This window comes from Brassica napus, chromosome A2 (genome assembly GCF_020379485.1).
Source record: "Brassica napus cultivar Da-Ae chromosome A2, Da-Ae, whole genome shotgun sequence".
Classification (NCBI taxonomy): Eukaryota; Viridiplantae; Streptophyta; class Magnoliopsida; order Brassicales; family Brassicaceae; genus Brassica; species Brassica napus.
In genome coordinates, this window is record NC_063435.1 from 8,986,561 (window position 1) to 9,000,249 (window position 13,689).

Sequence of the window (13,689 nt, forward strand, 5' to 3'; positions counted from 1 at the left end):
ACGTTAGGCGTTAATTCTTACACTCCGGTTGGGTATAGCACCTAGGGGTGTTCAATCCGGATATCGGTTTGGTTTCGGTTCGGTTTTTTCGGTTTTCGGTATTTCGGTTAGTAAAATATGACTATCATTCTAAATCCATATTTACTTCAGTTCGGTTCGGTATATATACCGTCGGTTTTCGGTTTATTCGGTTTTATACCAAAAAACATAATTATTTTGTTTGAGATCATATTATATGAATTTTAGAGTCATAGTCTCAACACAATCATTTATTAAAAATATATTACATGTTCAAATAAATGAACAAAAAAGTAAAAATGCTTCTACCATCAAATAAAATAATCAAATCTATAACTAAAATCAAAATTTGAAAATTTGAAAATAAAAATATGAAACAAAACAGAAACATGAAAGAAAAGTTTTTTCACTCTTCTATATTTAGTGTTAATTAAAGTCATGTTTTTTCAATTGAAAATTTTCTATTAATTATTGTCCCTCAAATTTATAATCTTCGTATTAATTTAGTAAAGACTAAAATAAAACAAAAATATCAAAAAAAAAAGACTTAGAAAATAAGATGTCTGAATTGTGATGTATTGTTATTTAGTTATATTTCAAGTATTTTACAAATTAAGGTTTTTTATTACTATAAAATTAAGGTAATAGTTATTAACACAAATTTAACTTATGTAACAAATAGATTTTAATGTAGTGTTATAAAATAGATACATATTTACATGTTTCTACTTTTAATCGGTTTTGTTCGGTTTATTCGGTTTAATCGATTATATACCAAACCATATCCAAATCCTACGGTTTTTATAAAATTATATCCATTCGGTTTATATGGTATATACCAAAACCAAACCATATTGTCTATTTCGGTTCGGTTCGGTTCGGTTTTACCATATTGGACAGCCCTAATAGCACCTAATGTAAAAGTTGTCGTTTAATCGGGAATTACTTAGAAATTAATTTTATGTCTATTTTTATTTTTAAATAAACGTATATATAATTAAAGTATTTGTAATACATAACAATGATATAAACATGGTTTGGCGGTAAGTAGGGCTGAGACTTATTATCCGGGATCCGATCCAGATCCAGATCCGCTCCAAAAATAGAATATCCAGAGTGCCCGGATTCAGATCCAGATAGTAAAATATCAGATTCGCCGAATCTAGATCCGGATATCTGGACCCGTATCCAAATTTTTTAAATATATTAAATTTTAAATTTTATAAATAATTATAGTTGATATATTAATATTTTATACATAAAATAAGTCTTATATTATTATATTTTAAATTTTTATAATTTTATTTACATTTTTATAAATTTTGTAGAAATATTTAATTTACATATTAGTTTTAAAAATTTAGTATTTTAGAAAAAAATATTTTTTTACGGATCCGAAGCCGGATCTAGATACTCGCGGATATCCGGATCTGAATACCAAAATCACAGATTTGACGGATGCAAATCCGAATCTGAATATCCAAAATTTTCCGGATATCCTGATCCCAACCCTAATGGTAAGTACCCTGATTTGCGTCCACGAGTTCATATTTTACTCCCTCGGCACATTTTCTCTTTTTTTATGATTTATTAAATGGAGGACATTTCCATAAAATATTCCTCTTCCCCATTGATAGATTAGGGTTTCTACAAATATTCTCCATGGCCGCCATTGATATTATTCACATTATCTTAATTTTTTTGCATTTCAATCAAAATTTACCCTCTAAACTCATATATTATTCATATATGAATAGATTTTAAGCCTTAGGCTTCGAATGTTACGAACCGTTCCGCCCTGCACCGCAGTTAACAGTAACAAATATCTCTATATATATCATATATCTACACGTTATTATAACTGTTAGAACCGCACCGCAGTTAAACCGCTTGTTCCGCACCGCTCAAACCGCAGTTACCATTCGGAGCCTTAGAATGACAAAAAACGATTTTTTCTATTAACTCCGCCTAGTTCACCAATTTGGACCAAATCGAGAGGTCCGGGAACCATCGAGCCCTTAAACGCCACAAAGCCGGTCACGGCAGCCGCGTTTTAGAACAAATTGCCTTTATTCATCTCAAATGAACCGCAAATGTTTCATGATTTCAAATAGACTAAAATCATAGTTTGTTAGTTGCATTTATATTGGTTTATTGTTTGGACAATGGCATTTATATAGATTTGAAAAAATAATAATATTACATTGATTTTCTAAAGTCTTAATTGTATAGGAGGACAACGCCTATCTGAATCGCAATCAATTTGTTCTTTGAAACAAGGGAGCGTTCGATCTTTCATACAGCACCAACAATCTCTTTGGAAAAAGCCTTGATCTGAACATCTTCTATGGATACATTTTGGAATAACGAGCTTGCTCTCTATTTCTCCAACATCCATTTGGTTGCCTATATATTTGAAACCACACATCATTTACACAACACTGACATGACAATGAAAAAATAAAATAAAGATATGAAGAAACCTATGCATACATTGATGTAGAGCAAAGAAGGAGAAGACGAATATGCATACGAAAATGGTCTTAGAAATCATCTTTCGTTTATCTTAGACGATCTTAGTTAAGATGTAATGTTTGTTCTATTGGTCAAATTGCCTATATATAGTGTTATACTGAAATCAAAACTCAGATATTGTCACCTTAAAGAGGTAAAATATATTTGACCAAAAGGAGGAAAAATATATTACATTTTAATATATCACCTTTAAAATGCGGTTATGTTATTAAACAATTGCTTGCTTATATTGTCATATATAATCTTAAAGAGTTAAAAAAAATTAAAATCCCTTTCTCAAAAAAAAAAAAGTTACAAATTTAAACAAAATTGAAGTCAAATAGAAAATAATAGATAACGTATATAATTTCATTTAATACTAGTCAAATGATTACTTTACCAAACTGACGTATATGATCTGTATATTAATTGACATGCAAAACAAGATATGAACTTTATTTGTAAAAGTTACATGCACTTTCTCCAGACCATCAATTGTTTACTTTATTTTTTACTCTAAATTAGAATAACTCTATAATATAATTTAAGTTTGATTCAATGGTATTTTATTTTTGAGTATAAGATAGAGTGATGAAAAAAAAACAAGTTACTCTATATTTAGAGTAAACCTTTACTCTATTATAGAGTGAGAAATAATGTAACATTAGAACATTTTTATTATAAACTCTATTTTAAAGTGAAAAATAGAATTGGGTTGGAAATGCCCTAATACATGAATTTTTAGTCTTGTGCACACATTTAGTTTCTTATATATTTTAAACAAAAAATGTCATATAATTTGGAAATAAAATTCTCTAAAACGTCATGTATTATAAAACGAAGGGAGTATTACATAAACCATTCATATCTTAGATTCATATGTTCTATATTTTTACATTTTCATTAATCCTCTGTGTATACCACATATTAAATCTTGCATTATATTTTTTTTAACAGAATAAATATAATGATTTTGTCATTATACCTCATCTAATTATATATGTGTTCTTTTATACCACATTAATTCATATTTATAAATACTAACGTTACTTATAATTAGATCATATAGGTAGCTACATCTTTTCGTATCAAACTGATAAGAACCAAATGGATAACACGAACAAACTGGCTTGACAAGGTCATAACGTTGAGTCATGAGTAGGATAAATCTTTGGGAAAACGATCAATTCTATTAAGGGATATGTATCCCATATTAGAAAATCAATGGAACATTAAGTAATATATAAAGGGTTAAGGTCAATCCACTAACTGTCAATTGGTTTTGAGTTGGAAGCCCATAATAAACTCGAATCTAACATGGTATCAGAGCCCAGATCCTAGTAAGTTAAACCCCTAATTAATATTAACCGTACCCGACCGGGTATATAGGTCGTAATTGATTCGCTCGACCGAGTATAACTGTCTTAAAAAGTTTCCAAGATTTCTGGCCGATAAAAACCATCATCTCGAGGAGGGTATTAAGGGATATGTATCCCACATTGAAAATCAATGGGACATTAAGTAATATATAAAAAGTTGTGATCAATCTACTAATTGCCAATTAGTTTTGAGTTGAAAGCTCATAGTAAACATGAATTTAACAAATTCCCTTCATTACAAAAAAATTTGATCACGAAAGATCAATATTTCTATGGCAGTAAAGGAGAAGTGCTTTAGTAACTCCACTGGAAGGCGTCTTTCTGTTCTACTAGCTAGGACAAAATTTGAAAGTTTGTATCTGCTGGAGTTTCCATTAAGACGTCATGTGATCGACCTACTTCCAAGACTGTTCGATCATCAAAAAATACATGGGATTCTGTTCTTATGAAAACAACCCGACTGTACGTACAAAAATAAAATAAAAAATGAAAACAACCCGAGAATGAAACATAAGAACAATCTGTTATTTGTTGCAACAAACGACTGAGGAATGACAAAATTTAAGAGAACAAATTAGGGATTTAAAAATGAAAATCGGGGAACTTTTATGTTTTGATGCTTACAAATGGGCTCGTTTTGCTTACTTTTAACTAATTAAAGAGCAGTGAAAGTTGACCAAATTCATATCTAATTTAGATGCGAAAACAAATTTGTGGATTTTTGGATTGATTAGCCGAAATCTTCTCTATTAAAAGAGAAATACCATTTTTATCTACCATAAAAATATCATACTAGCTTTATTAGATCCATTTCATTAATTACATTTATTTAATTATTTATATTAATCTATTAAATATATAAAGATATTAATAATACATCAATTTTAACTGTAAATTTAAATTTTATTTTTAGTTATAACAAAATGTTGAGAAAAAATGTAACAAAATCTTTCTAAAAATTTAAAATATTTTATTTAAATTAATAGCATTGATTAATTTCGTAATTAATAATATATACTATTATACATTAATTTAAATAAGATTTTATTATAAAACAAAATAAAATAAAAGTGTATGCTATTTTTCAAATTTTATAATTATATTCTATATCTTCTTTATTAAAAGAAATACCATAAAAATGCATACTAGGTCCATTTCATCAATTACATCTATTTGATTATTTAAGTTAATCTATTTAATATATAACATTTCTAAAAAAAACTTATAAATTATATAGATATTAATAAATAATTCTTAACTGTAAATTTAAATTTTATTTTTACTTATAACAAAATATGTTGGAAAAAATCTAACAAAATCTTAATAAAATTTTAAAATATTTTTAAATTAATGCACCAATTGATTTCATAATTAATAATATAGTATTATTATAATCTATTTACTTATAAAATCCCACAATATACTAAAATGAATAACATAGAAATATAAATATAAATTATGCTAAGAAAATATCAGTTCTATAGTATAACTAAATAAAATTTTAAAATGTATTGTATTCAGTCTGTAAAAATTAGAAAAAAAATGAAGGAGATTCTCAATTTGTTTATTTCATACTATGAATTATTTTACCAAACTCGAAAATATATTAATATATAATAACAAATAATAATAAAGTAAATGTATAAAACAAATCATGATACATTAATAATATCGACTAAGAAACCTAATCAATAACAATATAGATTTACACAATATATAACACTAAAATGTAAATTGTATCTTTGAAAGTTTTGCGATGGTATCTGTTATATACTTATAAAATGAAAATCTACCCGCACGGATGTGCGAGTGAAAAATCTAGTATTTATTTAAAATAGGTCATACATTGATATGGTTGTTACCAAAAGAAGTAAAACCTTTTAAATTTGAAAAAAACATTGCGGTATATTAATTTCTAAAAATTTAGTCTTAAAGAGGACAATTGTTGTCGTCAACGCAATCATCTACGTTGTAATAACATAGCGATGAATCTCTGTGACAGCACCAACAATCTATTTCTGCACCAAATCCACATTTCCGTTTAACACACTTTGGAACATAGAACTTGGTCGAACTATCTATTTCTCCAACATCCATCTGCCCGCCTACACATTTGAAACCACACATTATTTACCAAATATTAAAGATGTCAAAAATAAAGAGAAAGTTGTTACATATGTATGAAGAAAACTATATATGCATACATTGATGTAGAGAAAAGAGGGAGAACATCAATATGCATATGAAAGTTGCCTTTGAAATCATATTTTGTTTGTCTTAGATGTGTCTGATCTTTTTATTCTTATTTTCTTATAGTATTTTATGTGTGTTTTATCGTCAGTTCACCATATATATAGTGTTATTCTGTCATCTTAAAGAGGTAAAATATATTTTATTTAAAAGAAAAAGATATAAAAACATGTTACTAAATATTTTCATATATGATCTTAAAGAGGTTAAATATATTGAAGTCAAATAGAATATAATACACAACATATATAATGCCATTTAATAAAAACTTTATTGCTTATATTGTCATATCTATCATCTTAAAGAGGTCAAATATATTGAGGTCAAATAGAAGATAATAGACAGCGTGTATAATGCCATTTAATACCAGTTAAATGATTTACTTTACAAACTGGTGTAGTATATCCACTGCTAGATTGCATGGAATCTAGGAAACCGGATATGTGAAAACTAAACGTTTCATAACATTGAAACATGATTTAAAAAAATAGAAATAAAAATGTTTTAGAAGCGTCTATAATATATATATCTATACTATACTAAAAGGGGGATATAAGCCATAGAGAGGGTGTCCACATAGAATAGAAAAATCAACCAATCAGAGAACCCGAAATTGCCATGTCATCTCATTTTTTTTCGTAAAAAATAAAAAAACAATGCGAAGGTGAGAATCAAACCCGGGTTAGTATGATATATATATAGGATAGTTACCACTAAGCCATTGAAACTTTCTTGGAAACATATACAAGAATCACTAAGTATATAATCACAAACTCTTATGTACATTTACAATAATATGAATTCAACTTTCAAGACTCCGATACTTTGTTTTGTAAAAAAAAAATAAATAAGTGACTAAGCTAATATATTCTTAGAAAGTGTGAGAACGTTGACAAATATGAAAAAGCATAGATTTTTGTTTTCGTGACAAAGTTAAGAATTTTGTAAAAGTAAGTTTAACATATAAATTTTCGTGACAAATATGAAAAAAACATAGAGTTTTGTAAAATTTTGACAAAAGAACTCATAACATACTTCTCTAATATCTTAATAAAATATTATTTAAGGGTGCAATAATTAAATATATTAATTCAATAAATTTTGTAATTTATAGACAAAACAATAACACAACAAATTTTGAAACATTTGTTTAACCTATCGATTTTTTTTTCATGAGAATCCAACTAAACAAGATAAAAATAATAATTAGATTTACAAATATTTAATTACCATTTTATTCAATTTTTATTAATTTCAAATTATCATAATGTATCTTTTTGAAGTTACAAATATGAAAAAGCATAGATTTTTGTACAATTTGACAAAACAACTCAAAACATATTTTTCTAATGTCTTAATAAAATATTATTTAAGGATGCAATAATTAAATATACTAATTCAATAAATTTTATAATTTATAGACAAAACAATACCACAACAAATTTTGAAACATTTGTTTAACCAATCGATTATTTTTTCATGAGAATCCAACTAAACAATTAGATTTACAAATATTTAATTACCATTTTATTCAATTTTGATTCATTTTAAATTGTAATAATGTATCTTTTTGAAGTTACAAAAAAATAATGTTCTTTCTTTATTACACTAGCATTATATATAGATTCTATATACACAAAATAAATATAATATAACAACATAAATTTACTTTCCCCGATTCATATGAAAACTTTTTAAGTTATCCACCAAAGCAAATTAATTAAATCAATGAAATTGTTAAAATACAGCAAATTAATATATAATTTTATTTTAAATTAAATTATTTAAAAAGTGTATTTTCGTTAAAACAAAATAATAAATAAGTAAAACTGATTTGATGGTAATTTTTATGATATATATATATATATATATATATATATCAATTCTGTGAAAGAAATAGAAGCTTAATATGGAAAAAAATCTTAAATACAAAAACCTCTAAAAATTAACAAAAAAACTAATAAATTAAACTATGATATCACTTAAAAGCTTCTTAGACCATATTAATAAAATATTTAAGCGATAATTAGACAAATTTGATTTTTTTTCCAGCAAAAAGTTTATTATTAACTATCATCAGTTATTTCAAGATGTTTAAGAAATGGTGGACAAAAAAATAGGATGGACATTAATGATATATGAACTATGAATAGTACTTTGTGAAGCAGACTTAGATAACATATATGCACATACATTTTCAGTCTTTTTTGATGCCTAAATTCAATTTCTTCAGAGTAATTATTCCACAAATAGATCGTATGAGATATTGTTTTGATATGTAGATTTGTTTTTTCAATGTTAAGAAGATTGATAACTGTAAAAATGTCTCATTCGTATATGATATGTCTATAACCGAGTCCCCAACATGAGACAAGTTTGTTTAAAAAGTAAATAATTTTATTTTTCTTATATTATATAATAAATATATATTATTTACTGATAATAAAAATATAGTTATTCATCTATCACAAATATCTATGCAAATATGTGAATCAAGTACAACAATCAAACAACATAATGATTTCCACAAAGAAAATTTAAAAAATATATTTATGTTATGTAGTCATATTTTATATTTTTTAAATAATATAATACAATATTATACATTATTTTTTAGAATTGAGAAATACATATAATATCTTATCCGCGCGTAGCGCGGTAAAAAAATCTAGTATATGTAAATACAATTAATCAACATGTGAGCTTCTTCTTTTTATTTGTTTAATTTTTCTAAGAAAGAAAACCAAAGTAAATATTGTTTTCTTTGTACATTTTATAAACTTTTTAATCAAAAATTAGAAAACAAAAACATGTTATCCTTCGATAAAACAATATAGTAAGCTTTATTAAACAAGTAATCACTAACATCAAATGACAAATAGTCATTATTTCATGTTTCTAAATCAGAATTGCGAATTTCTAAAATCGTGTTTTCAAAATAAGATTTTTAGAAAAGGTGTTTCCAATGCGTTTCCAATGCGTTTCCATAGATTTTCAAGAGATTTTGTCTCTGAAACATTTCTGAAACAGGAAACAGAGTTTCCATGCAATCCAGATCGATCCTCGTATATTAACTAATGTTTTGACCATGCTATGTCTGGCATCATTATTGTATGGGTCCAATTTCAAATTCTTTTATTATTTGTTTTGTAATATTGAAATCCACTACCACTAGCTAAATTCACATCTCATTCCTATTTTCCTGTGTAAAAAATGCGGGCGCCTAACCACCGTTCAACTAGTAGTTGTAGTTTCGGTGTCAACCAATATAATTCCCCTGTTCGTTTATCAAACGCCGCCTCTAGCGTTCACGTCTCTTTTTAACTGTATTTCCGTTGCTTTAAAAGCAAGATTGCAGAGAAACCATTGAACCGATATTTAATTATAAGAGAAGCAGCATTAGATTTCGGATGTTAATTGATCGTTAAAAATTTTAGCGGCAGTTACGACTCACAGAGGCGACTATTTTTACGGTTACGGTTTGATTCAGCATCTATTGCAGTTGACGCTAGATTCTTGAGGATGAATTATTCGGAGCCGCTGATGCTAGATTCAGCATCTATCAAAAGAACAGGGCTATTGTAATACCACATCATATTATACATTTCCCTGACGTAGGAATTAAGCGCATAAATAAGATGAAAGAGACCAGATCCAAGCTCACAAATTTCTAAAGCTAGTGTGTGCACTCTGTGCAGTGACGTAGCCAGCTTAGTCGGAATGGGGGCACATGCACCCATAGTTTTATGAATATGTAAGCTTTTGTGAATAGAACCATTAAGATTTTATTGGATGTGATGGTAAATGTTGTGTTGGGCACCCATAACTTTCTTAATCTCGATTCTCTCCTGTGTCATTTTCTTGTTTTGTAACAAACGTCCCCCATGAAATTTTGTTCTAGATTCGCTCCTGAGTGTGTGAGAAGATATCTGCCACAGCAAAGATGAACGTTGGATGGCATGCAGCCTGTATAACACTATACTGGACGATGAAGTGTAAATGGAAGAGCCAAACTAGCAATCCGAGATCCCTGTTTACTATTTGCAAGCTGGATATAAAAAGACAAAACCAAATCATGATTTATGCGATTTTGGTTTGGTTTAAACATAATCAAACCGGTCACATATGCCAGCTTTTATTTTTCTATTTAAAAATGTTTTTTCTTTTCTAAATGAGCGGCTTCAACGGTTATAACGGATAATACAGAGACCAAAGAACTCAAAATAGGAAAAAGAAGATTTACAGAGATGACTTTTTGTTCTTGGGGAAGACTAAAGATACAGAGAATACGACGAGAGAGGAGGGAGGGGGCTCGACGATGAAGCTCTGGAAACGAGCTGCTGCTGCGATCAAAGACCAGAAGAGCTTAATAGCCGTCGGATTCTCACGGCGAGCTTCATACCGGAACACGGATCTCGAAGCAGCCATCATCAAAGCCACCTCCCACGACGACTCCTCCGTCGACTATTCGAACGCTCAACGCGTCTACAAATGGATCAAAGCCTCTCCTCTCAACCTCAAAACTCTAAACCACGCTCTATCCTCCCGCGTCAACCACACGCGAAGCTGGATCGTCGCGCTCAAATCCCTGATGCTTCTCCACGGTGTAGTCAGCTGCAAAGTCCCTTCCGTCGTAGGAGAGATTCGTCGTCTTCCTTTCGATCTCTCTGATTTCTCCGACGGACATTCATCTCTCAGCAGAACCTGGGGGTTCAACATCTTCGTTCGCGCTTACTTCGCTTTCCTTAACAGCTACTCTTCCTTCACATCCGATCAGATCATCCGCACCCGCGCGAATCTACGATCTGACAAAGTCGATTCCGTGAAGCAACAGCTTGATAGGATACAAAAACTGCAGTCTCTTCTCGATTTGATTCTCCAGATACGTCCTATTGCCGATAACATGAAGAGAGCGTTGATCCTAGAAGCCATGGATTGCATCGTCCTCGAGAGCATCAACATTTACGGTAGAATATGCAGCGGAATCATCAAAATCCTCCCGGCGGCCGGCAAAACAGACGCCGCCAGGAGTTTAAAGATCGTCAACAAGGCGACGTCTCAGGGAGAAGACCTAGCTATGTACTTTGAATTCTGCAAAGGCTTTGGCGTCTCAAACGCGCGGGATACGCCTCAGTTTGTTACTATACCGATGGCCGAAGTAGAAGCAATGGAGAAAATGGTCAAACGCGTCGAAAAAGATGAAGAAGAAGTAGTGGAGGAGGAAGAGAAAGCCATTGTACTGTTGGAGAAACCGAGATTGCAGACGATCATAACAGACAAATGGGAGACTTTCGAAGACGACGAGTATTGTTTCAGCGAAAAAGCGATTCAAGAATATCATCAAGATCCTCTGCCTCTTGTAGTATCGAACCGGCCAGTTTGTTACACAATGCCAGATTTGATTACGTTCTAGAGAACGTGCAGCAAATCTGGATGAGATTGATTCTTTTCACTTGGTTCTGGTTCTGTACATAATACAATTTTTTTACCAGTAAAAATTCAAGAAAAGAGGTACGTTTTTGAGTTACATGCCGAGTTTGATTCTGAGTTCTACAACATAGCCTTAGGAAACAAACAAAACTTGATTCCGAATCTAAAGAAAAAAACAAAAAAAAAAGGACAGAGGTTTGGTCTCTATCTGATGGTGACAAACTTGTTGGTTCCATGTTTTGCCCAATGAGACTTCAAATCAATAGGGCCTGAGAAATCAAAACCATCAGCAGAGAGTTTCTCAAGAACTTTCTTAAATGCACCTTGGCTCATTTTCCTTCCGGCGATTCGAGCACCGCGCTTTTTAGTGTTCATTGGCAAAGGGTACATGGACACATTGGTTGTACAACACGCAGACTGCCATCCCCCACAACCCCACCTGTAACACTGTTGAGACAACCCGGTACACGAGCAAACCGGAACCGGTAGACAACCAATATCTATTGTAACACCATTTATCACCATCTCTATGCTCTTCCTCAAAGGACTTCTCTCCCTCTGCATTCTCGGAACAATATTATCCTTCAGCTTCCTCTCTTTCTTTGCCTTGGGATCAGCTCTCTGACCACCACCGCATTGCCTTCTCTTAAGAGACTCATCAACCTCGCCCGCCTCGGGTTTAGGAAACTGCAGAAGCTGCATTGGCTGAGCCCTGGGATCTAGAAGGGTGTGATGGTTTGAAGGGTTATTAGGTAAGTTGTTAAAGAACTTGCTATCTCTGTGCTGGTTTAACCAGCTGTAGCTCATGAACGGTGCATCAGAGGCAGTGTAATCGCGCGGAAACGACATGACATTGCTGCTGCTACTACCACCACCACAGTAGCCATTATTGGTGGTTATGAAGTTTGGGTTCTGAGGGAAGAGAAACTGCTTCTCGTTACGGTCAACAATACTTGGTATTAGTTGAAAACCTAAACTTGGTCTGAACTGAGACTGGTCGTAATAACCCCAGTTCCGGTTGCTCAACCCATCTTCATCCATTATAAGAAACTTCTGCAAACAAAACCCACAATTTTTTTTTTTGGTAAAAGATCTTTACTTTTCACATGGGTTCGAGTCACATTCGCAAAATCTAAGATTAGTTTCAAACACATTCCAATTTTTTTTTTGTCAAGAACACAATTTTGTGAAAAGGGCTTAGGTGAATCTAAAAAGCCAAAATCAGATTTAAGGATTTGAACAAGAAAAGACCACAGATTTTCGTTAGATTCGTTAATATGTTTTATTAGGGTTTCGCAATTGAACATTTTTTTTCCCAGGAGCAGAGCAAAGCATATGGAACAGAGGGATCTAATAAAAATATATATATAAATATATAAGCACAGAGAGATACGTCGACAATGGAGAAAGAGAGGAGGCAAAGAGTACAAATACGAAATATTTTATGGATGGTGGAGAGAGGAAACTTACCGAGGATGGTGAAATCGATCTTTTAGATTTCTTTTTCCCTTTTGAGAGTGAGAGAGAGAGAGAAGGGAGGGGACGGTAGGAGATGGTAGAAAGGATGATAATGGTACTTTTTAGTTATCTTTAAATTACTTAATACTTCTTTCTCTTTGTTATATTATATTTGAGTATTATACATTAGTTTTAATTTTTAGCGTCTGATTAAGTATGTTATTACAACGATGAGAAATATTACATAGATAATTCTACAGCTGATAATTCTATCATCATATGAGAATACATGTCTGACTGCATCACTCAAAAAAAAAAAATACCAAAATGAATTATGTGCTAACTTTATAATAAAACGAATAAATATGATAAGTAATAAAATTGCTTTTGAGTTTATTAAGATAAATACCTTAAGATACCCTAAAAATGCTTTTACCACAAATCTAGAATTAAAATTAAGAGTAGGGAAGGTTTCGGTAAAGGTTCATTCTGATTTTGAATTTTTGAATTCATTAGTTTCGTCCTAGTCGAATGTCAAAAAAGTTTGGGTTGGATGCGATACAGATTTAGTCTGGTTTGGTTTATGTTAAATTACATTTCCAAGATCCTATTGAATCCGAAATAGTTTTGGTTTTGGATA

General features: G+C 30.6%; 2 protein-coding genes and 1 long non-coding RNA gene across 3 annotated transcripts; 1 reads left to right on the forward strand and 2 right to left on the reverse strand.

Annotated features, from left to right (window-relative positions):
• Positions 1-2,172: 2,172 nt before the first annotated feature.
• LOC125585726 lies at positions 2,173-3,135 on the reverse strand. Its single transcript, XR_007322710.1, has 2 exons — positions 2,512-3,135; positions 2,173-2,424 (listed from the first exon to the last, which is right to left on the reverse strand). It is a non-coding gene; the product is annotated as an uncharacterized LOC125585726 (long non-coding RNA).
• Positions 3,136-10,343: 7,208 nt separating this feature from the next.
• On the forward strand, positions 10,344-11,688 carry LOC106419696 (putative clathrin assembly protein At1g68110). Its single transcript, XM_013860509.3, has one exon. The coding sequence runs from the start codon at positions 10,480-10,482 to the stop codon at positions 11,572-11,574; it is 1,095 nt and encodes a 364-aa protein (XP_013715963.1). The 5' UTR covers positions 10,344-10,479; the 3' UTR covers positions 11,575-11,688.
• Positions 11,660-13,689, reverse strand: LOC106419723 (protein BASIC PENTACYSTEINE3-like). Its single transcript, XM_013860542.3, has 2 exons — positions 13,062-13,689; positions 11,660-12,644 (listed from the first exon to the last, which is right to left on the reverse strand). Exon 2 carries the CDS (start codon positions 12,630-12,632, stop codon positions 11,796-11,798), a length of 837 nt encoding a protein of 278 aa, XP_013715996.1. The 5' UTR covers positions 12,633-12,644; positions 13,062-13,689; the 3' UTR covers positions 11,660-11,795.